Source organism: Numenius arquata, chromosome 10 (genome assembly GCF_964106895.1).
Source record: "Numenius arquata chromosome 10, bNumArq3.hap1.1, whole genome shotgun sequence".
NCBI lineage: Eukaryota > Metazoa > Chordata > Aves > Charadriiformes > Scolopacidae > Numenius > Numenius arquata.
The window spans coordinates 54,633,452-54,658,766 of NC_133585.1; the positions used below are offsets into that span (position 1 = coordinate 54,633,452).

The 25,315-nt window shown below is 41.1% G+C and overlaps 2 protein-coding genes across 4 annotated transcripts in view; one reads left to right on the forward strand and one right to left on the reverse strand.

Moving 5' to 3' along the window:
* Positions 1-15,809: 15,809 nt before the first annotated feature.
* On the reverse strand, positions 15,810-24,269 carry SPCS3 (signal peptidase complex subunit 3). Its single transcript, XM_074155215.1, has 5 exons — positions 23,966-24,269; positions 20,745-20,818; positions 18,068-18,144; positions 16,508-16,623; positions 15,810-16,273 (listed from the first exon to the last, which is right to left on the reverse strand). The coding sequence occupies exons 1-5, from the start codon at positions 24,106-24,108 to the stop codon at positions 16,141-16,143; spliced, it is 543 nt and encodes a 180-aa protein (XP_074011316.1). The 5' UTR covers positions 24,109-24,269; the 3' UTR covers positions 15,810-16,140.
* Positions 23,824-25,315, forward strand: part of ASB5 (ankyrin repeat and SOCS box containing 5) — a 38,317-nt gene continuing 36,825 nt past the window's right edge. The window contains exon 1 of one of the 3 annotated variants that reach the window (XM_074155211.1): positions 23,824-24,040. The gene's annotated coding sequence lies outside the window, so the exon portion shown is untranslated. The remainder of the gene's footprint in view (positions 24,041-25,315) is intronic. The other 2 variants (XM_074155214.1, XM_074155212.1) reach the window with 2 other exon arrangements.

A 25,315-nucleotide genomic window follows, 5' to 3' on the forward strand; every position in this document is an offset into this window, starting at 1 on the left:
TAATCTCAAAGGTTATCCCAAGGCTGATGTACTTCTTGTTTAGTAAACATGCATAGATGTGTCTTCCAAGTGTTTAGGCCCCCTTGAACTCAAGCAAATATTTTGTGTGTCATTCGTGAACACAGTCCTTGTTCTGCAGATAGTTCTGGAAGCCGCTTCCAGCTGAAACATCTCCAAAGCATCATTGACTCTGAACTCACGCACAGAGAATTCATCACATCCATCAAGCAAAAGAAAAGCAACAGAATTATTTCTAAAAGTCAGAATATTAGGGGAAAATAACTTTAAAATATGCTTACAACAAGGCTAAAAGAGTAACACTTGCATGCACAGAGAAAAAAAAGCTAAAGTTTGGTCTTAGAGAGGAGAGGACTAATTCTGAAGTCTTACAGATTAAAAAAAAAAGTTACCATTTGCTTCTTAACCTGAAGATTTTTCATTATTTCAAATATATGCGTTGTCACTACAGACTTTTCTGTTATTTTCATACAGAGTAAATTGCAGATAATAACCTAGGTCTATTCCATACAGAACTGGCAGCCAGAAACTTGTTGTTTAAAAATTATGTATAATTGGGTGCCATACGAAAACATTGTCAGCAGAAAGCTTAGGATATTATTTTTCAAGTTGCTTTTTGTAAACCAGGATTTGTGTATTTTTACCTGTTTCCCCTGCTACTACTACTATGCGAGAATATACAAATACTTTCAAAATACTTCAGAGGTGAAAAACCACACGGAAGATTCAGGTCCAGAGTGACCTGCAAGCACCGAAGCTGCCCTGCTTGCAAGAATCTGCGACGCTAATTCACATCTTTCTCATGGCTGGAAGAACCTAAGGGCTGCTTAAACTGAATAGGAGAATTAAATTAAAACATTACCCTTTGTATACAAACATTCCAGCAGGTTTTAGCTTGTTTATAACCACAACTATTTCATTAAATAATCTTTATGGGACAACCAAGTATCTGGTCCATTACATCAGCAATAAGCAACAATTTCTCTTATTTATCTCAAACGAGCTTCACTTTGATACCACAATTTAATCAATACTGTAGGTATCACAATTTATTGCTTACTGTGAGAATTGATTTTTTTTTCATATACAGGTATATCTAATTCCTTGAGGCATCTTTTGTCAATTTACTGGCAAAACAAAATATGTTCAGTTAAAAAAATAGCTTTCTGGCACTGCTAATTTGTTTGTAGCAGGACAAATATCCATCAGTGGTTATTTGCTTGTTTATAGCCTGTTTGTAAAAAGAACAACCCTTACCAAAAATGCACAAAGCCTTATTTTATTTCAGATCTTGTGTAACTTCGTATATTTTGAGGTATAATACATGGCCATTATTTGATAGGCAAAGAAAATTTTAATTTAGTAGCCTCAAAGTTTTTTGGTAATCCCCGACAAGCCAGGAGCAGGTTTTTGCAAGGCATCAACAGAATTTATACACAGAATCACAGAATGGTTTGGTTTGGAAGGGACCTTAAAGACGATCCAGTGCCACCCCCTGCCCTGGGCAGGGACACCTCCCACCAGACCAGGTTGCTCAAAGCCCCCTCCAACCTGGCCTTGAACCCCTCCAGGGATGGGGCAGCCACAGCTTCTCTGGGCAACTTGGTCTCAGCAAAGAATTTCTTCCCGAGATCTCAGCTCAATCTCCCCTCTTTCAGTGTCAAACCCTTCCCCCTCATCCTATGGCTTCCCTCTCTGATCAAGAGTCTTTTATTCTGTTAACTTCACCTCCCCACAGTTCCCCTTCCTTCTTCCATCACTGGTCATTGTCCCCTCCCTGTGAGGAGATCAAACTTCCATGTTTTCCTACAAAACCTGAACCATAAGTTTCCTGAAAACCCCAGTTCCTTAAAATTTTATAAAGCCATTTGGACACAGGATCACCTCCTACACTCACCACAAGCCTATGTACCTCTTTTGTTTAATTAAGAAGGTTTTTGGGAACACTCAAAGGACACCATGGAACAGGTTCCGGGGCGGGGGGGGGGAATGTATATAAATATAAAAATCTGAGGTAGACACGGGGAAAAAAAAACCAGACAGGAGATGTTGAAGGCAGCCTTAGCTTCCCTGCAGAAGAAGTGGAGCCAGATGTTTGGGCACTGGAAATGTGTGTGTGTGTGTGTGTAGGCTGGTCTGCCTCAGCTGTCTTGAAGCTCTTTGAAAATAAACTAATGAACCATTAAAGCTTCCAGCGAGGTAAATAATTATCATCCTCCTTCCACAGACGAGTAAATAAAGATAGCAAATAAATAGCTGGTCTGAAGCCACAGAGAGAATAGTTCCAGAAACAGAATACCAGTTTCCATGTTTATATACTCCCTTTTAACAGCTTCTGTCCCACTCTACTTCTTGGTTCAGATTGCAGATTAGTCTGTTACTGCTTCCAGCCAGCACACTTTGCTGAGATTCACAGAAAAACCTCACAAGGGAACAGAACAATGTCTACATTGTACAGTACGAAACAGCATAGAGATCCCTAAGCTGCAGCCAGAACAAGAACATCAGCACAACGTAATTAATCAGTAGAGGGAAGACTCAAAAAACGGTTCCTGCAGAGGTCAGTTTTTAGGCCAGGAGAGCATCAACCATCTCATTTGCAACACAGGCCTCTTCCCACTGTGCTCTACTACCTGCTACAGGCAATAATTAACTTACTTCATTAGGAGTTTGGCACCTAGCTCTAAAATCTAGCCTGATAACTTAAACTACTTATCAGGAAGATGGGACCAGTCAAAAAAGCCTGATGGAACCACAAGAGGCTGCTTGATAAGGATGGGTATTCAATATCATCTGTGGCAGACAGAAGTGGAAACAAAGGTACACCATCTTTAAAAATAAAAACTGGGTGACCCTTGAGAAAATTGTGTTCGGGAGAAGGTCAATCTTTTATTTCACAGGGAGGCAGAAAGTTAAGCTTGTCTCTTACCTCATTTGTGTAATGGAGAATTAAGAACAATCACAGTTGTCCTCTCCTTCTGCGTTCCACTCCTCTCTCATAACACAAAATTGAAATGAAAACTCCTAACATCTAAAAGCAAGAAAGCATAATTTCTGTATTCAACAATGTAATCATAGAATCATAGAATCATCCAGGTTGGAAGAGACCCTTGGGATCGAGTCCAACCATCTACCCTACACTATAAAGTTCTTCCCTAGATCATATCCCCCAACACCACATCTAAACGGCTCTTAAACACATCCAGGGATGGTGACTCAACCCCCTCCCTGGGCAGCCTGTTCCAATGCCCGACCACTCTTTCTGTGAAAAATTCTTTCCTAATGTTCAGTCTAAACCTACCCTGCTGGAGCTTGAAGCCGTTCCCTCTCGTTCTGTCATTAATTACCTGTGCGAAGAGACCAGCACCAACCTCTCTACAGCGTCCTTTCAAGTAGTTGTAGAGAGTGATGAGGTCTCCCCTCAGCCTCCTCTTCCTCAGACTAAACAGTCCCAGCTCCTTCAACCACTCTTCATAGGATTTGTTTTCCAGGCCCTTCCCCAGCTCCGTTGCCCTCCTCTGCACTCGCTCCAGCACCTCGATATCTCTCTTGGATTGAGGTGCCCAAAACTGGACACAATACTCCAGGAGTGGCCTCACCAGTGCCGAGTACAGGGGCACAATCACCTCCCTACTTCTGCTGGTCACGCTGTTTCTAATACAAGCCAGGATGCCGTTGGCTTTCTTGGCCACCTGGGCACACTGCCGGCTCACGTTCAGCCGCTTGTCAATCAGAACCCCAAATGTAATGTTTCAAAGCATTAGAAGTTGAATTGTTTTACAGTAGGTGCTTTTTAAGACTTTGACTTTCCAAAAGATTTCCTTAAAATTGGCACGTTTCCGAGAAGCGTTTCGTGTTTGTTGCTTCATTTCTATACTAGAAAGATGTTTGGAATTTCAGAATGACCCGGCACCTCCATCCAGTTATAGGTATCCATTGGAAAGTCTGTTTACAGTTCATTTATACAAAACAATTTTTATTCAGAATGATTAAAGCAAAAGCTAAAAAACCCCAAAAGCATACTGATATGCAGAAATTAAGTGTTTACAGAAATCAACCATAGAGCCAGTCTCTCAAATACTACCTCATTTTGGTGATCTACAGCACAACTAATAAATATCATGGTATGTCTATATATTTAGGCAATATCGCTCTGGGAATTTGCATGGTCTGAGATTGTACTTTTATTAAATTGCTCACTCTATGACATACTCCAAGATCTTGAAAAGGTTTTCAGTAGACAACCACTGAAATATTAACTTGGTAACGTTAATATACTCATATATATATATATATATATATATATATAAAAAAAGCCGCTTATGTTTTTTACTATAAAAATATAAAGTCAGAAGACATACACATTTCAGAGCAACTCTTCCGGATGACAGTTTAAAGAGTTTGCCAGACATAGCTAAGGAGCACTGATAAGTGAATATGAAAACACTGTATATGACACAGGTTTTCTGTTGAGCGGATTAGCAGACAGCTTTAGCCTATTAGTGTTCTCCCTGCTATACACACATCGGATCACCACAAAAACACCCCTTCTGTAATTTTAACTTCAACTCCCAGACTCCTTTAACCCGACAGCTACAGGCGTCCACGAGAACACAAGTCCTCCAAGAGAAGCCACATGCAGAGACATACACCAGCAGTAGACAAAAATCATACCACACTGAAATTAATTTCCCCAAGACACGATTCTGTTCCATTTTCCAACCCCTATCCATAAGGGCATGTTTCTCACATGGTAAAATCCATCTCAGTCTGTGGCTTATCACATTTCAGTGCATATTCTTCTTTTGGTCACCGTGTTCCTGCTCTAGTGCTAGTTTTCATGATATCGTTAGACTGAATTTAACATTTTAAAGACCTAAGCCTTTGAAGTATTAAACATATCCTGCTGAACGCTTCAGAAGACAGATCCAAAGAGTGGAGAAACTGAAGGCCAGAGAAAGCCACCAGCTCTCTGCAGAATTCAGCTCCTGCAAATCCTCAAAGAAAGGGCAGTCTCTGAGGACAATGGACCGGGCAAGCCATTTTTAGCGTGCCATTAATCCAAAAAAAGGTCAAAACAAAAGTACGAGCAGATTGGGTTGTCTCTCTGCAAACAATACCTCGCATGCCATCGTACTTCTTCAATTTTGGTTTGCCTGGAACACTACTTGGAGTTTTCTTTAGCAGACCTTCTTTGAAAGGTGGGAATTTCTGAAGCCCAGACCTCAGGCGTGACTCATTATTATTGTTTCCTCTAAGTTTTCTCACCAGCTCATCCTGCATCACTTCCCTTGTTCCCATGAATGGACAACAGTAATGGGAACACATCCATTGGTAAGAAAGACCGAGAAAACTACTGTGATAGATTTTCACATGCCCCGTCAACAAAAAGTTAACATTTAATTCTAGTTAGAGCATTTGGGATTGTAGGTAGGAATTAAGAAATGTGTTTCCTTGTTTAATAAGAACTTATTTAACTTTGCACCCATATGAGTCCTTAACAGCAAATAAAATGCACCCCACCTTGTGCAACGTTGTTTTATGATCCATTACAGCAAAAAGGAAAGGGAATATGATTTTAATCTTAAAATAATACGTCGTTTGTGTAAAGCCAATGCATCATCAGGGTTTCATTTCCCCATAGCATCTCCATATTTCAGCACAAGGAGGTAAAAAAAATGTCCTTATGTGCCATGAAATCTTACCTCCCTTCAAGATTAATGGGGGCCGGTCTGTTCGTATGTGAAGAGGTTGCTTGACCCCATCCGTTGGGCAATCCCAGGCGTGCTGGGATAAGCAGAGGAGACTGAAAAGCTTCGTTTGCCTCTATAATTCATTGCACAGTCTTTTTTTGTGGGCCATTCGTGTGTTATTCCCATGGAACTCCCTTCCGTACCAGCGGAATTCCTGAGCAGGACAGGAGTGCAGGACCATCACACCAGGGTCTCCAGCTGCTGTTCTCCTGCAGCAAGTCCCCCCAGTTACTGGGTCCCTCTTCATATTGGGTCTGGAGGCCAAAAAACAAACAAACCCCATCAAACAAACATGAAAATAAGGGGAATGGTCTAGTTTTACTAAATATGTGCAAGCTTTAAGAGGTCGTAGCCTAGACTCAGCTACCCAGAAGGACAGCAGATGCCGAGATCTTTCAAGTTGTGCTTTCATGAAGCAGCACCATGACACAAATTCTGACTAGATACCTCATGCCATCTCTATTTCACTCCAACGACTGATGGCCCTCAAACACAGCCGACCACAAACACATCTCTGCTTCTGGAATCATAAATATATGGTTTTAAGGCAACAGCCCAGCAACAAGATTTTTTCCTCCTCTTGCTTTTTTGTGCTTTTATCCATGAAAACTATCTCAAAAAGCTGTTTTCTCCCCATGTTAAAATCTTGCTTGTAGACTTCAGGGAAAAGCCCTCCGTGCTACGTGTAACATTGCCATCTAGTGACCCACTGCGAGGCTCTTTTCTGCTGAGAAATAACTCTCCATCACTTCTTTTCCTAATGAAACCTAGCTCAGTGTATTAGTACAGGCTGTTAATAAAAGATTATTTGAATCATTAATGTAGTTTATTAAGAAAGGAAATTTTATTATTTGAGGGATTTCAGAATATTTCTCACTGTGTGTTTGCATTTCCGTGATTAGCTCTTCAAAAGTCTGGTTGGTACCTTTCAATATTGCTAATGAAAAAGACCTTTCTATCAGTAGGAAGCGGAAACCAGTGTTTTCTCCCTTGCAAAGAGACCACACGGGAGTATTTGCACGGCCACAGACCTCGCTGTTCATGCTCTGAACAGCCATGTGCATTTTTACTTCTTTTAATTTAAACCTTGCTTTAACTGAACCTTCTCCCGACGCACGTCTTGCGCACCATCAGATGATGCCACACTGCCTCTGGCCACCATAATTACAGGTTTATAGAATCACAGAATGGTTTGGCTTGGAAGCGACCTCAAAGCCCATCCAGTTCCACCCCCTGCCCTGGACAGGGATGCCTCCCACCAGACCAGGTTGCTCAAAGCCCCATCCAGCCTGGCCTTGAACCCCTCCAGGGATGGGGCAGCCACAGCTTCTCTGGGCAACCTGGGCCAGGCTCTCACCACCCTCACAGCAAAGAAGTGCTTCCCCAGATCTCAGCTCCATCTCCCCTCTTTCAGTGTCAAACCCTTCCCCCTTCTTCTATGGCTCCCCTCCCTGATCAAGAGTCCCTCCCCAGCTTTCCTGGAGCCCCTTTAGGGATTGGAAGGGGCTCTGAGGTCTCCCCGGAGCCTTCTCTTCTCCAGGCTGAACCCCCCAACTCTCTCAGCCTGTCCTCACAGCAGAGGGGCTCCAGCCCTCCCAGCATCTCCGTGGCCTCCTCTGGAGCCACTCTATTCTGAAAGAATAAAGCTCTCTACTTCCCCACCACTTTCTTGGTGCTACAGAAGCTTCAGCTCTTGAGCCAGGGTGTCAGAGGTGGAGGAAGTATAGAAGATTTCCTTCCAAATCCATTGCCTTTACACAAGGTGATCCTCTGTCAGCTCTTACCTGGGCATTTTCAAAGTGGTCTATGAACGCTATTGATCCCTATTTGTAGTAGATCCAGTCTTTTGTCTTTGATCAAAAAGGCTTTCCCAGTGCTTGTGCAGGAGGGAAAACACAAAACCAATCTGGAACAGGTACATAAAAAGCCCCAAGAGAGATAGCCCTCCCTCTTCTGTCACGTATATATAGAGAATACTGTATTTTCTTACACCAGTTATTTTGGGCCTTTTTACTTGTAGCAGCTAAAGTTGGGTGGGGAGAGGATAAAAATAGTGTAGGTTTTTTTTTTTTTCCTAATACAGTGGGAACTGCCAAGGCAGCAGGTCCCATTTCGTGCTCAATCCTTTCTGTTGATTTTAACCCAAAACTGCTTCGAGACTCACGTTGCCGCAGCACTCGTATCTTGGCCCCTGGGGCAGCAGCTGTTCCCACTTAAGCCGGGGGTAGATGCTCCCAACACAGACCTTCACCTTAAAAAGCAGGGTCAGTGCGGTTATCTGCGTGGAAATACCACCCCACTTCAAAGGACAGCTATTCTACTGCCCAAATATTTAGGGAAAAAAATATTCTTACTTTGTTTCCTACAGGAAACACTTAGTGGGCAGTTAATAAATACATCAAAAATGGCCTTAAATCTCTTCCCAGCAGTAGAGCATCGGAAGGAAGAGGAGGAACGATGTTGTCCAGTCTTAGCATTCTCTACAGCAACCCTTACCCATGCAACTCAAAGTTGAGAAATTTAACTTACATTTGCAATGAATTAGGTTTCCAAGTGCTTGTGAGGCAACCAAACATTGCTCCTATATATTTTTAAGCTGTGTAGCCCAGTTTTGTCATCGGCAACTAATTCTTTGGTCTGTAAAAGAGCCAAGAATTATATCCGAGTGAGTCCTGACTCCAGTTGTGGCCTTTAACTGTAAAAATTCTTTCATTTACAACAGATGATTGGTCCAGTCAGGGATAAACTAAACAGTTCTACCTTAAATGTCACCAGACATTTAGTGTCTGGAGAAGACAAATACGAGGATGGCATTGCTGTACATGTGCCAATAGTTTTGACCCTTTTTTTTCGCATATTACATACAGCATTCAGAAATACGTCAAATATTCAAAAAGATGTCACGTTAAGATTAAGCCCATCGCTGTTTAACACAAATCACCTTAAAAAGCCATTCAGTAGATTTAAATCTCTGAAGTCTAATGGGTAAAAAACTGCACCATAGAGTTATATACCTAAATTTATAATGAAACCTTCTTATATCCTACTGTGAGAATGGACACTCTTCAAGCCCAGCTGCTTTGTAAAGCAAAGGCCTGACATCTGCTGGTAATTACACAAACTGTGTGCTCTTGAATCAAACTGTCTGTGGCTTTCAGATTAAGGAAGACGCTTCAGAATATATAAATCGTTCAAATAAAAAAAAAAGATTTAAATTAGAGTCGTGATGTAATGAGGTTTCAAAACTGAGCTGCATCACCATGGCTTCTGCTTGTTAGATGCAAGGTAAGGAGGGTCTTAGAACTTCCTACAGAATTTCCCTGCAGGAGGGATCCAATCCAGTCCTCAGGAAAACAGGTTTACCCCAATTTTTGTACACATTATTTTTAGTAAATCAGCAGAAGCAATTCTAGTGCTATTGTACTTCACATCCCCCTTTGTTTAGGTCGAACATTTTTTAGAAAGCTATTTTTACACTAGTCTGTAATATTTCAGTCGTGCCACCAAAAACCAACAGGACTTGGGGAATTCCCATAAAAATACTGCCTGACAAAGGTCTCACCTGTGACGAAGATACAAAAAATATCCTTATTTAAGCAGATTTTTAGAAGCCAGCAAAGACATGGGAGAAAATGAAGGATATTGCACTACAAAGAGCAACAAAAGGGGCCTGCCCAGAAATGGATAAACTGAAGGCTTTCGGAATTTCACTTTTTTACATTTTACACAGTTCTGTTTCAAAAAATTTTGGGATTTATCACTATAAATCAGTAGGACACGGATTTATAATATCTGAGGACCTGTGATTTTTATGAAGTAAATGTGTAACAATGTCTTGGTAAAACATAATTCAGAAATTAATTTTGTGCACAAAGGGGTCAGCATATCAGAGTAAAAGTAATCCTGCTGGGTCACAACCAGAAAGTGAGAAAGAAAGAAAGAAAGAAAACACATGGGAAAATGGGAAATCATAAAACATTTTATGAATTCTTTAATATGGAGGTAGCAAATAAAATGCTGAGTTTGACAAAGTTTAGAGAGAAAAAAAAAATCCTCAAAAATTCCAAAGTTAACAACTGACCTTTACTGAAAGCTTTTTTGAACATCAAATACGCCTTCAGCCACAAAAACTGATCCTTCATGCCAAATAAGATTTCATTTGACAAGATTTTCTCTTGCCTTGTAGAAACATCACCACGAACCCAATGAAACGGAGAGGAAAATATAAAGTAAAAGCTATTGCCTCCATCCATTTTTATTTTCTCATTTTCCCTCTTTACCAACAAGGCCAATAAAACAGAATTAAAATCCGGTAGAACATCTGTTAAATCCCTTTATCATAATGTGCAGTTCTGGTAGCATAAAAGCTACAATACTGCCCAAAAGAGAGCATAAGAGTTACCTTGAATTTAATGACAATTGCGTATTGGTTTTCCGAGTCCAAAGTATTTGCAACTCTCTTTGACAGAAGGAAAACAACCAAAGCAAAAAACAAACAAAGCAAGAGGAAAAGAGACAAAAATAATTTAAAATCAGAGCCAGCGAAAAACTGGTTGGCTGTGGGAAAATTCCAATGAATTTCCACCTCCTGTAGCTCCTCAGGAGCAAAGGTGTTAAACTGGTGTTACACCCAGTTGAACCGGGCAGCGACGCCTCAGTGTTTGATGTTGGTTCTTCTGACATAGAAACAGCACTGAAAAATTGCTAAAATTCCCTGGTATTGACCAGTTCTTGAAGGATTACACTAATTAATCAATCTTGAAGGATTATGCATATAGATACACGTATATACTATACATAGCTATCAGAAATTTTATAGTACTTGAACAATTCCTCCTCCTGATGGGATAGGGAAAGCATTAAAAAAAAAAATAGTGACAGGACTAATGAACTCCTGACATTATTACTATGGCAAATATCCAGGAAAAACCCCAGCCTTACCTTATCTGAAGACACCCACTGACGTTAATGAATATTGATGGGTTCCTACAAGGAATTCTCTGCCTTTGAGGAGTGCCCTGCTCTCCACGTTCAGGAAATCAGGAGCTGCTTTTCTAATTGCTCATCAATGACTTACAAAAATGGGGGAACAGAAGAAAACAATAAAAATAGACAACAAAAAGAAAACAAAAAAAGACAACACCTGTACCCTCTTATGTCACAAAAAATTTTAATTAACTTTTCAGATCAATATCCTTTTGGAAGATGTAAATATTCACAAGGACAAATCCCATCTATTTTAAGAAAATGACAAATATTAAATCTGCCAACCCTTTTACCTTAGAGGCTTCAGACAAAGCACAGCTTGATGTTATTCTGGGATAGCGTGGTAGGGAGTTGCTTTGCCAGAGTTATGCTTTTTTAAGTAGTAAAAAAGATGAGGTTGGTTGTTTATATAGCAAGGGAGTGTAATAAAAATTAGCTTTTTGAGATGCAAAAGGCATTAAAACTCAGAAACATATATCCTATAGCTGGGTCAAAGCTGTTTTTTTTTTAAATTTTATTTAAATTTCATTAAATTTATTAAATAAATTAATTTTAGGAAATTAATACATTACTAAATAAATTTTATTAAATAATTTAATTTAATCTGAATTCTAAACCAAGTGGCAGCACATTGTTGAAGCAGCAGAGACTTCTGCTTTTAGACTTTCCCACCGAGCTTGTAAGAGACACACTCTGCTTTCTTGCAAAATTACCTTTACACCCTGTCACAGAGCGGTTCTCCAAACACAGAATGATTACAAACTTTATCACAGAGTCAAGGGTTTAAGTTACTTCTAGACATGAGGATTGTTTTCTTCTTTTCTTTTTTCCCCCTCCTCCTTTTGCCAGAGATGGTAACTCTAGAAGCATCAGAGCACCAAAGCACCACTGGCTACTCTCTGCGTTTTCCAAGACACAGCTCTACTTGGAGCTGTCCAGAATTTTGATTTCATCTATTTTCTTGGATTTCTAGCAATTTTAAACACCACATTTCTTAGACACAAACCCGAGCATAAAAATCACAGCTAGGAGAAGTATAAAATATTTCTTGACCTTATTTATGTGCATTTCTGCCTGGACTGACCCAATGTTTTCAGTGACCTATGCTAAATTGTGTGTGACAAATTCTCCAGCCGCTTTCAGCTTGAGAGAGCGGAGTTCCTTTAAAATACAATTATTGGCAAAAAGCATTCGAAAAAATCATTAGAAATCATACTTGTAACATTTCCTACTCAGCCCAGGACTATTAGAGCATCAATTTGTTCAGCTGAAATCCAGTTTCAGATCCATACTGAAGATTATGCTGATAAAATTGCTTGAGTTCTTATATTGCATGAATTTATGCAATGGGATACCCACAGGGAGCAAGATTAAATTAAATCTGATACAGGAAACTTGCATCAACTGTGAAGAATATAAATATCACATAATCCTACTGATTGTCAAATGAACATCTCACCATTGAATCACAAGGCTATAAAAAATAGCCAGAGTCATCTTTAAGTCCTTCATTTAATCAGTTGTTCAAGACAATAATACCCGGATTTCTGATAAAGATTAATTGGATGAGGTGGTGGGAAATCAGAAATAAATACTTAATTACACGTACTTCATAAATCAACTTGTTTTTGTTATCTGATATTACATTCTCTGTTTAAATTGTTTATACATGTAAAAGATCTAGATAGCAACAAGCCCAAGAATATTAAGTGTCCTGCTGATAATCCCTCCCTCTGCCCTTCTCCCCTACTTACCCCAAAACTAACCAATAAGAATAGTTAGAGATTTAACTTTTCTCAGCGTCTGGAGCTATTGCCACCAGCTCTGTGCTCCCAAGACTGTATTTCGCAAATAACACCCCATCCCTAAATAATAATATAATTTACTGACTACTTTTGCTTGAACGTACAACTTTCTACACTGAGCATAATCTCTAAATTTCCTTGAGTTTCCTTCCTATTCTATCACTCGTGCTGTTATGGAGAGCAGTGGACAGCATGGGAGCCAGGAAAAAGGAAAAGAAAGCAAAAAAAAACCCCACAGAATGGCAAAACCACCTCTAAACCCTGAAGCTCAACAGGATCTCCCAGTCTGATAATGAAAAACTTCCAGCTACTAAATGTCTATGATCCTCTCAATAGCTTTACACCTATTTTCAAGTATTTTGCCCGTTATGGATGTCCCCCCCCCCCCCCCCCCAGCTCATTAATATCGGAGAACGCAGTGTCAAAAACCCTTATTTCAGTCAAGACTTATCACCCTGATAAGAGTCTTCGCTGCCTCTAGGGATGCTCCTTGGACTAATTCTTCAAAGCCCTTTCACTCTTAATTGCCTTTATGAAGGTGAGTCCTAATTAGATCCTCCATTCAGGTCTGAGACTTGGCCATAGAGGGAGGTGACGATGGGGCAGAATCTGTGGGTGTCTCCTGTGGGAGTGAATCAGAACTTGTGAGTGCCGATAATCTATCTCTTGGGATATATAATTTTAAATCATTTTATGACAGCTTGAAATAGTACAAATCACTTTACTTTTTAATCTTAACATTGGTAAAGGTTAAAAAACCAGACTCAATCATTAAAAAGAATGCCAGTGTTGGCTGTTGCCACAGAGGCAGGCACCAGCGCCCCTCTCTGCTCCTTAACACACTCACCCCTAAGTGAAAACCAAACAGAAAAGCAGGATTTAATGAGAGAAGGGGGCCAGGAGGGCAGGGAAGAAGAAACTCTGACTCTCTCCTCCTTTCAGAGTTGGTGGAGAGAGGAAGAAACAAAACAGGAAGAAAATTACTTTTTAGGAATTAAAGTAGAATAGAAAAAAAAAATTAAAAATTTGGAATGTCCCAGCTTTGAAATATTCTCTGAATTATATATTTGACTGAATTATCATTCCAATTCTCTGACTGATACACTGGGCTCCATTATTTTCATTTTGAATCAGCAGCTTCTAAGTTTTGATTTGTTTTCTCAATAGCTCATGCATAGAGAATTTAGAATTTTATTATTAGACCATTAAGGTTTGGAAAAAGAAAACATAAATACAACTCACATGTTTGGAATAAACAGAAGAGAGAAAATTCTGCCAATCTTTCCACATAAATCAAAAGTGAATTAAGAATTGCTAATTAAGAACAATTAGTGGGTAAACTAAGTAACTACTTACATAAAAGGAATTATTACTGCAACATAATACTAAGGGAAAAAGAGAATTTAACCACGGAATGCTTATCTTGTCTTTACTCATGCCTCATCACTTCAGGAACGTATGGGTTCACAGAAATGGTCCCAGGGAAGCAGTGGAGGGGAAAGATCCAGCAGCAGTTTGGCTTGTTCAAGCTAAATTATAGATTTTTTTTATTTTATTAAAAATATACCTGATGTGAATAGCGTAATACAAGGATTTATCTGTGTGCTCGGAAAGGAGCACTTCATGCTAAAGAATATGTGCCCGATTGCTTGTTTGTGTGCGTGAACAGTCTAAGATGCTTTAAAAACTGTTTTAAAACTCTTCTTAATGGAAAAAATCTCAATTTTCTTCCAAAATAAAGCTGCCAAATAAACCAGAACATTCCTTAAATACCGAAGACTTAGAAATAGTTACTTTCTATGTATTTTCTGACACAAATTTGGAGAAAGATTGCTCCTCCAATACCTGAATTTTCAATGTAAATAGCTTTCGTTTTACAGAACTGCTCCTGTCAAACCTCCTCTGAAATAATTTTCAGAAGCAGAACATTTTCAACATCTGAAATCCAAAAATAACGCAGGAGCTCTACTCCAATCTGGCTGCTAAGCAATACAATAGCTAACTTCAATTTCGTTGGCCAGAAGAAACTTATTAAAAGAATAAAACCCCAATATTTAGAAGTAATGTATTTTCTCAATGTCTATTCTCAGTATCTACAGTGCTAATCCATACATAAAACTGTACACAAGCTGTAAACACAGATTTTTAAGTGTTATTTTTCTCTTCCCGGGGTTTTTCTGTGCTCCCAGAAGCAAAGACAAACCCAGCTATGTTAAGAGTTTGCATTTTTCAGCCCTTAGACCAGAATTCCTGCCTCCGAACCTCAAGAAATCACTACCTGGAAGTGTCTGCAGTTCCAATTTCCTGCAAAGGGGTCTGAAGCCTTTTCCCATTAAGTACAGCAGGTGCCAGGGAATAGAGTTTTTTTTGTACACATCCCTACAAAAAACATCATTATTTAGTCAGTAGCACATCCAAGAGAACAATCAGCCACCAGCAATAATAACATTTCTTTCCGTTACAGGTGTCAGAAGAGACAAGAGGAAATCAACGCCATTTGTTTCCATAAAAGAGCACTCTTTTTATCAACAGTTTGAGAATTGTCACAACAAAATACTGGAGTCACTTTACTTTCTGAAAGGCTTTACAAGGATTTCCAGCTGAGGAATTTCCCTCCTTGATTCCTGAACCAGTTTGGATACGGATGAAAGACTGTCCTAAAATATTCCCATGGAAGTATTTCCTTTTAGTTTTCACACTTAAACTTTTTGGAAGTTTTTTCAACAGCTTTTTGATTGACACGTCAACACGGAGAAGGTACTGAGGGGTCACTTAGGGGAAAATTCATAAATATTATAAATATTTATGAATTAATATATGAATATAAAAGAGCCCTTTTGAAAAAGCAAGTTGGTGTCCTCAAAATCCACCAGCCCTTCAGTGACCTCCCAACAGAGGGGGAGACTCTGCTCCAAAACCTCTTCTTCCATCTCTTCTTCTGAAAGGTTTGCCACACTGCGGTTCTCATTACTTTTCCTATTATTTTTTTCCCCAAAAACGTATTAAAAAAACTGAGATGTGCAGGCTGGCTGATGGACAATAGCCTATCAGTTTCTAAAGGAGCTGCTGGCAGCTCCCGAGAGGCCCCACCTTACCTTACTCTTAAGCACGAATTTAGCAAAATAGTGGAAATTAGAATAGCCATTTCCTTCAGGCCCTCAGAGAATCTGACTCCAGAAGGTGTATTTGAGTTCTACACACTATCACAGCACCTGAAAAGAAAAAAACCACAGCAAGACTATCTTCTGGTTTAAAAATGTTTATTTAAAAGAAATGGGAGACCTATACCCAAATAGCCAGGAGAAAGAAAGAAAAAAAAAAATTCCTCAGTTTCCCCCCCAAAACCATTACTCTGCAATTTACCTTTCCCTTAAGTTTCAGCTTCAATGTCATATTTTAAACAAAAAAAACCCCAAAACAAACGCTGAACTTTCATTTCCTTTTCCTATGCCGTTAGACCTGAGGAAATCAAGTACCTTTCTCTGAAGGGTTGCATGGGAGGTGAGAAGAAACCGCAATAAAATTTATTCACAATATACAAGTATAAAAATATCTTGCTTAGGGTTCAGCATTATAATTTAATAACTTTTTGTTGTTTCATAGGTATCTGGGAAAGGTACAGATACATGTCCTGATCCTGTTACAAGAGGTAGAATCCCAGCATTTGGTACAACATTCCAGGAGAGAGTCAGAGTCACGTTTCTGTTCCCCCTGCAAAAAGCAATGAAGGCTATCAGCACAAGTACTTCAATTCATAATTATTAATAAAAGTAGGACACAAATTGTTTTCCTGATCCGGAAACGAATGACTTCTTAATTTTATGTAGTTACTTCATGAAGTAACATAGCAACAAAAACACATTTAAAATACAATACATGCAAGTAAATCAAGGTATCATTAATAATAATAATAATTATTATTATTTAAAAAAAGGATTTACTTACTTGAGACCATTTCCATCATCAAAGAAGAAGTACTTTGACTTCATGTCTTTCAAGAGCAGCCGAGGGTTATCTCCTCTCAACATGATCTTGTCCCAAAGCACCACCTGATTTAGAGCCTAAAAATATAATCGTAACCAAGTCAGCAAGGTACCTGACATGATTTTTTTCAGCGACTGGAATTTCATAGCATTCTTCATCTAAAAACCCTGGAGTTGAAGTACATGCTTGCAATCCATAATTAATTTAACAAAATAATGCTTTACAGAGGAGGGGGGGAAACTCGTACGACCACACACCAAAGTGCAGCACAGAATAAATGGAAACAACAAAGAACAGCTCAATGAAACACAAGAAAGTCATTTAAAATAGTCGTAAGCTTTCAAAGACAAAGTATGATGGGTTTTCCTTTTGAATTGCAAAGGTAAGTCGCTTTTAAAAGTGGTATTCAAACGTCGTTTCAAATAAAGGGCTTAAAATTGGGCTGTCATGAAACCACCTAACTATTTAGCATTTTTTCAAAATTTAATGGAAAAAAACTACTCGAATTGCAAGCATAATCCCAAGAATTGTATAAAATATTCAAAAGACCGATCCCAAATCCTTAAATATTTGAAATTTTATACTGTTGTTTTAAGTAGTTAGGTGCTCAACAGTCTTGTTTAGTACCTTAGAGAACAATTGAGAAAAAATATTTCTCAATATTTGTGAGAACTAGTGATTTACATGAATAAAAAATAAATTAAAAGATGAAACAAGTCCCAGACCCTAATAAAGAACGCTAAAAACTATTTTAGTACAAGCACAATATCCACCAGCATGTGAAAATAACAACTAAGGTACTTTTAAAAAAAAAAAAAAGGGAAGTAGAGAGACAGTTTTGTGCAGCAAGTTAAGAAAAAACCCAGGCCCTCACTAGATCCTCGCACTGCGGCCGCAGCAGCTTAAACTAGAATTCAGTGGTACCACGGTGTTTTATTAAATAATTTTTCCAGATGCTGTTCCTCACAGCTCCCATCAGATCAGTGAAAGAAGCCCTCAGCTATCCAAAGCAAAATATCAGCAGGAACCAATTTAAAGGATGAAGCAAAGCCAATTATTTTGAGAAGTATGAAAAGATCACATAAATGTATTTATGGGGCTACAGTAACTGGTAGTTACTGGTAATAACTGGCAAACTGTGAAGAAAATACCCACCACACCTGGCCAGAGCAGAGGCCACTGTATCTTGTTTCTAACAGCAGTCAGCAGCAGAATGTTAGGGAAAAGTAAAATAGACGGAGCAAATAAGTGAAAAAACTTCATTTCCAGTCCACTCTTGTAATTTAACAACAAGATGTTACTTTTCTCCTGCTCTGCTGGGCACCAGGTTGGGTTTCATCAGGGTGAACTTCCCACCCTGCAGAAAACTGTCACGAAAATAACCACCACGAAAGCCAGGGAAAACAGCCCAAGGTAGTAGGAAATGCTGGTGCCTTAACTCTTCCCAGCAGAACTTCAGAATGTTAAAAATAGCCATGGTACAAAACGGGTAATTGCTGCGACTTTCTTTTTGATACTTACATTGTTTTTCGTTGAATATTCTGCAGACAAATATAGAAACAATTGTTTAACATTCCAGTCAAATATACTCTGCAGATGTATGCGAGTTAAGAAAAATACCATCTTGTACTTTCATAACCTTGCTTTATTTTTACTAGATCTAAATAGATTACAGTAATTACAGTGAGCTCTTACCTTTCAACACACCTCACCTATAAATCAAAGCACTTCCAGGACTCCCAACATGTATTTTAATCAAACTAAAGCAACAGGTTTTGGGTTTTAATATTTTACGAAATCTAACAGCTATTTCCTCCAATAATTTAAGAGTTCTATATTTGACACTGCAAGCTAGTAACCATAAGCTGCCTCCAGACAATCCATTGTAAAACCTTAAATATAAAAGGCAAGACAGAATTCTTCAGTAAATATCTTCAAAGTTATTATTTATACGACCAAAGAACCCTGGTATCCAACTGTGGATTGAGATACAACAGCATTAAACAGTATATAAATACAAAATTAGTGGAGAGTTGAAAGAGCCTGTAATACCCATGTTAGAGAAGTTCGTATTTCACATTGGAAGAGACAACAGTAATTAGCAGATTTAATTACCTACTTACTACAAAGAAAGACAGCTTATTAGACTGGAACAAAACTACTCAGGTTTTTGATTAACAGTAAAGAACTGATGACTGTCATTTGAGACTGTCCGAATAATAAAGCTGATATTCTGAATACTTATCTGTTGATTTAGCAATAAAATGCTCCGTATGTAACTGCTAGGGAAAAGACCTTTTAACTCTCAATAAAGATTAGCTGTAAACTTTCATTTTCCCAAACCTTTTTTTATTCTACTTACCACCATCTCAAAGAATAATTAAACAGATTCCCCAACCAGCCTCGAAATCTGTTCTATCTTGTTCCACTCATCCCAAGACTGAATCGTGGTTTTAAGCCACTAATACATAAGGCAAGAAAGGAAAGAATTAAATGCTTTATTGATGTTGCTGCAAGAATACCTGCAGCTATTTTACTTGAAGATTTTTCATCATCCAACTCAAAACAACAAACAAGATTCTGAAAATCTCCTTTGTAGGATTTCTTAATGCTTGCTAAAGTTAAAATTAAGTACACTAAAAAGAGTGTGTGCAAACTGTCTCCTCCCCTTTCCCTTCCCTGCTTTCTTTTTCTGTCATTTTGTTTAGTTCTTCCTAGAACTAACAGCTTGTTTCCGTTAGTTAAGAGAACCCACATCTCTTTACAAATTTTGTCAAAAAAACCCCCAAACTAACCTACAAGAAAGTTGTATTTTACAGCTCTACACACTGCAAGGTTTACCTATGACAGGCAAGAGAGATTAAATCAGAGTCTTTATAAAAAAATAGTATCTTAAACTACTGGTACTATTAAGTCATTAAAGCATGGAATCTTTATGTCCACATACCGCAGACATTTCTTTCAGAGGTCCTGTCCTGCCTTGCTCTGCCTCCCCCGATACACACTGCGTACAATTCAATTAATCTACTTTAGAATTTTAGTCTCTGATTTTAATATATATAAGCATTTCAGAGGTAAAACTCAGACTTTGGAGTTCACCTCTCCTGCTCCCAGCTGATAAAAAAAATTCCCTCTTATTCCTGTGCAACACACACCTGCAAAAATCCAATTAGCCTGTTTTATCCAGTGTTCACGATTTGCATTTTGTTTGGTTTGCTTACACAATGTAGTATTCTCCAGAACAGGAGAACTGAAACACAGGGGTAATCAACGTCCTGCCTAACACGGTGACAAAAACCAGCAGACTGGGAAAAACCCCAGGAATCTCAGCCCAGCTGCAAAGCAGGGCTTAGAGTAATCACCCGAGGTAAAGCACAATGCCTCAGATTTGGTACCAACTTCTGCAGAAAAACACCGATTTTTTTTTTTTTTAATATCAAGACCCTAAACCCTAAGAACGATTCCCTTCTAGCATCAAAAAACCTACCAAAACCAAACAGAAACACCCACACACAATCCTCCTTCCCCAATAGAAGCCAAACAACAGAGAAACACAAAGGAGAAGTCACAAAAAAGGTAGCAGTAAGAGGCCAAGAAGTAATGTGACAGATTTTGTAGTACCTCATATGCTTCCCAATATATTCCATACTATTCAATGTTAAAGATTTGATAGTTTAACATCTAAGGAAGTGAAGTATTAAAATGTCTTTTTATTTTTAAAGGAAGACAGGTACTTGTATGCAAGTATTACGTGGCCAGAACTGTGAAAGCCTCACAACAAAATGAGTTTGGAAAGTGCCTTGGAGTTGCTAGATTCAGTACGACAGTCAAAATAGTATGTTACGTAAACCCTACAATTAATTAACCCCCCAAGCCACCAATACAAACATCATTGAATGGTAATACTATCCAGATGTTAAACTGCACTTCCTGTTATTAGATACAGTGCGCTTCACTACAGAGCCTGGTTTTAAACACAGGCATTAAAAAGAAAGAGAGAAAACAACTTGTTCTTATCATCTACTGCAGACAGAACAGCTATTCCAAATACTTTCCACTGCTTTAAACTTATATTTTAAGACAAATTGTTACTTTTCCCTCAAGTCCTGAATATCCAAAGATTATAAGGTAACAAAAACAGATGTCAAGATGTTCTCATTTCACAACGTTCGCAAACCATTTTTTCCATTAAGGATATCTGCAGTGATGTCAAACGTGACGAATCCCAGGTCACTTCTTTCTCTAGGTCCAGTGAAGTCTTCTACATTTTTTCTAAGACAAAAGAAAACAGAAGATTATCCTTTCTCATTATTTCTTTTCCATGCGTTACAGAAATTATTAATTCTTATTACTTATTTCCCTTATCCATTTTCTGTACTTTCTTTCAAATGCTTCTGGCTAAAACCTAAACAACATTACAAAATAAAATCTGCCTTCCAGAAATTATGGCGCCCCAGTTTTGAATGACAGGCCTTGCCACCACAGTACTCCGAGTTATAAAAATAGCCTATAGACTTCTTCCTGTTGAAAAAAACAAAACCTGTATCTATCTGTACCGAAACCGCACGACGTTTCATTTTAATAAAACATGTTAGCCATCCCCAAAATATATAAAGCTGATTGGAACACCGGCAGCATAACTGTCTGCTGGCAACCATTTTCAGTATTATTTCTCAACTTTCCATAAATAAAAGCCTCTAGTGCTCAGTCTCGTATAAGACACTCCATCCATTCTGGTAAAACAGAGTTTGTATTTGTAGTTCACACAACTTACACAAGATTTCTCCCTGGAATGTCCGTAAGCATCAGTAAAAAGAAAATGCTTATTTTCTTCTACATTGTGGAAAAATCACAGCATTTTAGAAGACTTTATTACAAACCCACATTTGGAGGATATATCTGACATTAAACCACATTAGAAAAAGAAACTGGAAAATAATAGAGAAAACAGATATTTTCATACGTATTCACAAACCTTATCAACTGACCAAACTTGCCCTCTACGAAGAGCAACAGCATAAGCAGGTTGAGAATCAGCTATGAACCTTAATACCTCAAGTAACAACGATTTGATGAGTTATGAACTTCTTAAGTAAGTAAGTACATACTTCTTAAATTTATCCCACACTTTTGGAGACAGTAATTAAGAAAAACACCAAAACTTCCCAATTTGAGCCTTGTTATGAATTTCCATCCCTTTGCAAAAAGCAACATCTTTTTAAGTCGTAAGCCCTATCAAGCACTTGACTTAATTTCTCAATCACTGTCAATCTGGTGGAGTAACGAGGTGTGCAGAACTTCTGAGAAGTTCAAGAAAAGCAGCTAAGGTATAACACCTCTCCTTAACACCAGATCTCTGCATCATGGGAGGGATGGGCACAACACTACAAATATATCCAAATTAGAATCAGAGAATCTCAGGCTGGAAGGGACCTCAAGGATCAGCTGGCTCAGCCTTTCTTGGCAAAAGCCAATCTGGACAAAATGGCCTAGGACCCTGTCTGGCTGAATCTTAAGTGTCCAATATTGGGGATTCCACCACGTCCCTGGGGAGATTATTCCAATGGCTGATCGCTCTCAGTGTGAAAAATTTTACTGTTGTGTACAATCGGAATCTCCCTTGGAATAACTTGAACCCATCATCCCCCATCCTTTCCATGTGACTCCTTGTAAAAACAGAGTCTCCGTCTTCTTTGTAGCCACCTTTTAGCCATTAGTATGCTATAATCATAGAATGGTTTGGGTTTGAAAGGGAACCTTTAAAGGCCATCTAGTCCAACCCCTCCCACAAAGAGCAGGGACATCTCCTACCAGACCAGGTTGCTCAAAGCCCCCTCCAACGTAGTCTTGAACCCCTCCAGGGATGGGGCAGCCACAGCTTCTCTGGGCAACCTGGGCCAGGCTCTCACCACCCTCACAGCAAAGAAGTTCTTCCCCAGATCTCAGCTCAATCTCCCCTCCTTCAGTGTCAAACCCTTCCCCTCCTCCTATGGCTCCCCTCCCTGATCAAGAGTCCCTCCCCAGCTTTCCTGGAGCCCCTTCAGGGACTGGAAGGGGCTCTAAGGTCTCCCCGGAGCCTTCTCTTCTCCAGGCTGAAACCCCCCCAACTCTCTCAGCCTGTCCTCACAGCAGAGGGGCTCCAGCCCTCCCAGCATCTCCGTGGCCTCCTCTGGCCCCGCTCCAACAACGTCATATGCATCAAGCTCACCAGAACACCCAAAAACATGTTTTTACACTGGCTTTATGCTATTTGCAATCCTCAATCTAGCCTAAACACAGGGCTTATTTTCCTGAGATATTAAACCAATCCAAGAGGTGATAGCACTCTTTATTTGCCTTCACCTCCCCTTTCATATAATCATAGAATCATTTTGTTTAGAGGAGACCTTTAAGATCATCAAGTCCAACCACTAACCAAACACTGACAAAGCAACCACTAACCCATGTCACAGAATCGCCTAGGTTGGAAGGGACCTTTAAGATCATCTAGTCCAACCTTAAAACAAAAAAACAAACAAACAAAAAAAACTCCACCAACACTAAACCATACTCCCAAGCACCATGTCAACTCATCTTTTGAATATCTCCAGGGATGGTGCCTCAACTACTGGAGATATGTCCCTCAGCACCACGTCCGCTCGGCTTTTAAACACCTCCAGGGATGGTGACTCCACCACTTCCCTGGGCAGCCTCTTCCAAGGCTTGACAACCCTTTCAGTGAAGAAGTTTTTCCTGATATCCATCCTAAACCTCCCCTAGAGCAACTTGAGGCCGTTTCCTCTTGTCCCATCACCTGTTCCTTGGGAATGACCGACCCCCCCCGGCTACACCCTCCTTTCAGGGAGTTGTAGAGAGCGAGAAGGTCTCCCCTCAGCCTCCTTTTCTCCAGGCTGAACACCCCCAGCTCCCTCAGCCGCTCCTCACAAGACTTGTGCTCCAGACCCCTCACCAGCTCCGTGGCCCTTCTCTGGACACGCTCCAGCACCTTTCCTGTCTTTCCTGTCGTGAGGGGGGCCCCGCTCCTGTCACACATCATGTGCTGCTCCAAGGCTCCATGAGCTGCTTTATCTCGCCAACTCGGCCAAAACGCGAACTAAATAAAAAAAACCCATTAGTGGGTTAAAACAGCTCATTTTCCTATCAGCGACACCCCCCCACCCCCCCCCCGCGCTGAAGGGCCAGAAGCAGCCGCCGAAGGCCCACGGCGGGAGGGGCCGCCCCTGCTCCCGCCCGGCCGGGCCCTGAGGCGGCGGAGGCCGTCGTGGGGCTCCCGCATTGGCCCCGGCGGGGAGCGGCCGGGAGGCGGGGACCGCCAAGGCCCCGGCCGACGGCAAGAGCGGAGACGGGGACCTTCCCGGGCCTTCCCTCGCCCCCCACCACCCACCCATCCCTCCCTTCCTGCCTGCCGCCCGCACTCACAGCGTGACCCGAGAGACGGCGATGCGGACGGGCACGCTCCGCTCCTTGAAGGCGGTGGTGATGAAGCAGCCGAAGGTGAGGGCCGCCATCACGCTCAGGCAGAAGGCGAAGAGGGAGTTGGCCCGGGACAGCACCGTGTTCATCTCCCCGCTGGGCCCGGCCGCTGCTCGCAGGGGATGGAAGGGACCGGGGTGGGGGGAGAACGGGACGGGATGGGGCGGCTCCGGCAGGGACGCGGCGGGAAAACGGGCAGCGGCGGCGGCTGCGCTGGGGCCGCGGAGGAAGGGGCGTGGCCCCGCCCCGTCTGGGCGTGGCCTTGGTGAGGCCGCACCTCCTTTGCTCTGCGCACGCGCAGGGGAGGCGGCCCCTCCCGCTCCCGTCAGACGCGAGATGGCGGGGAGGGGGTAACGGGGGGGCTTCCCTCAGGGAGCGGTCTGGTTGTGGGGCTATCCCAAGCCGCCGTGTGTCCTCGGAGCAGCGCGTCCGCATCCCCTGGGAGCGGTACCCGGGGTTGGGGGTGCTCTTTAGGGCTCTCACCGTTAATGCTGACAATATAGGTGCTTGTCCTAGTTCCTTCATTGGTTTGGGTTGGAAGGGACCTTAAAAGTCATCCAGTTCCACCCCCTGCCCTGGGCAGGGACACCTCCCACCAGACCAGGTTGCTTAAAGTCCCCTCCAACCTGGCCTTGAACCCCTCCAGGGATGGGGCAACCACAGCTTCTCTGGGCAACCTGGGCCAGGCTCTCACCACCCTCACAGGAGAAAATCTCTCCCTGAGATCTCACCTCAATCTCCCCTCTTTCGGTTTAAAACTGTTCACCCTCCTCCTATGGCTCCCCTCCCTGATCAAGAGTCCCTCCCCAGCTCTTCTGGAGCCCCTTTAGGGACTGGAAGGGGCATGAAGGTCTCCCCGGAGCCTTCTCTTCTCCAGGCTGAACCCCCCCAACTCTCTCAGCCTCTCCTCACAGCAGAGGGGCTCCAGCCCTCCCAGCATCTCCGTGGCCTCCTCTGGCCCCGCTCCAACAGGGTCCCAGCTCCTCATCCTCATCCTCTTCCTCATCCCGTCTTGGTCCCCATTCCTGCTCCATATACCTGCAGCATCACCGGTCTGAGAACCAGGGGGGAGAGAGAGCCTGCATATTGGCTTTTCTCCCCCCATATTTCACTGCATTAAGTACACCGGCCTGATCAACGTGGATTTCTCCGGACGGACAAGAGGTGTCAGCAGTGGTTCAGTTATAGTTATCTTCCCAGCCTGAAGATTCCAATGCCTCCTGGTGACTGACAGGACAGGGAGAAGAAGGGGTGGGCTCTCAGGCCTTCCTGAAATACGCATGTTCTGGAATGGTT

Excerpts from the sequence above, each read along its gene's own strand:
- SPCS3 (XM_074155215.1), bottom strand. The coding sequence starts at position 24,108 with ATGAACACGGTGCTGTCCCGGGCCAACTCCCTCTTCGCCTTCTGCCTG. Across the intron at positions 20,819-23,965 it reads GCCGTCTCTCGGGTCACGCT|AAAAAATGTAGAAGACTTCA; the intron begins GTGAGTGCGGGC and ends CTTTTGTCTTAG. Across the intron at positions 18,145-20,744 it reads CACGTTTGACATCACTGCAG|ATCTGCAGAGTATATTTGAC; the intron begins ATATCCTTAATG and ends TAACTCGCATAC.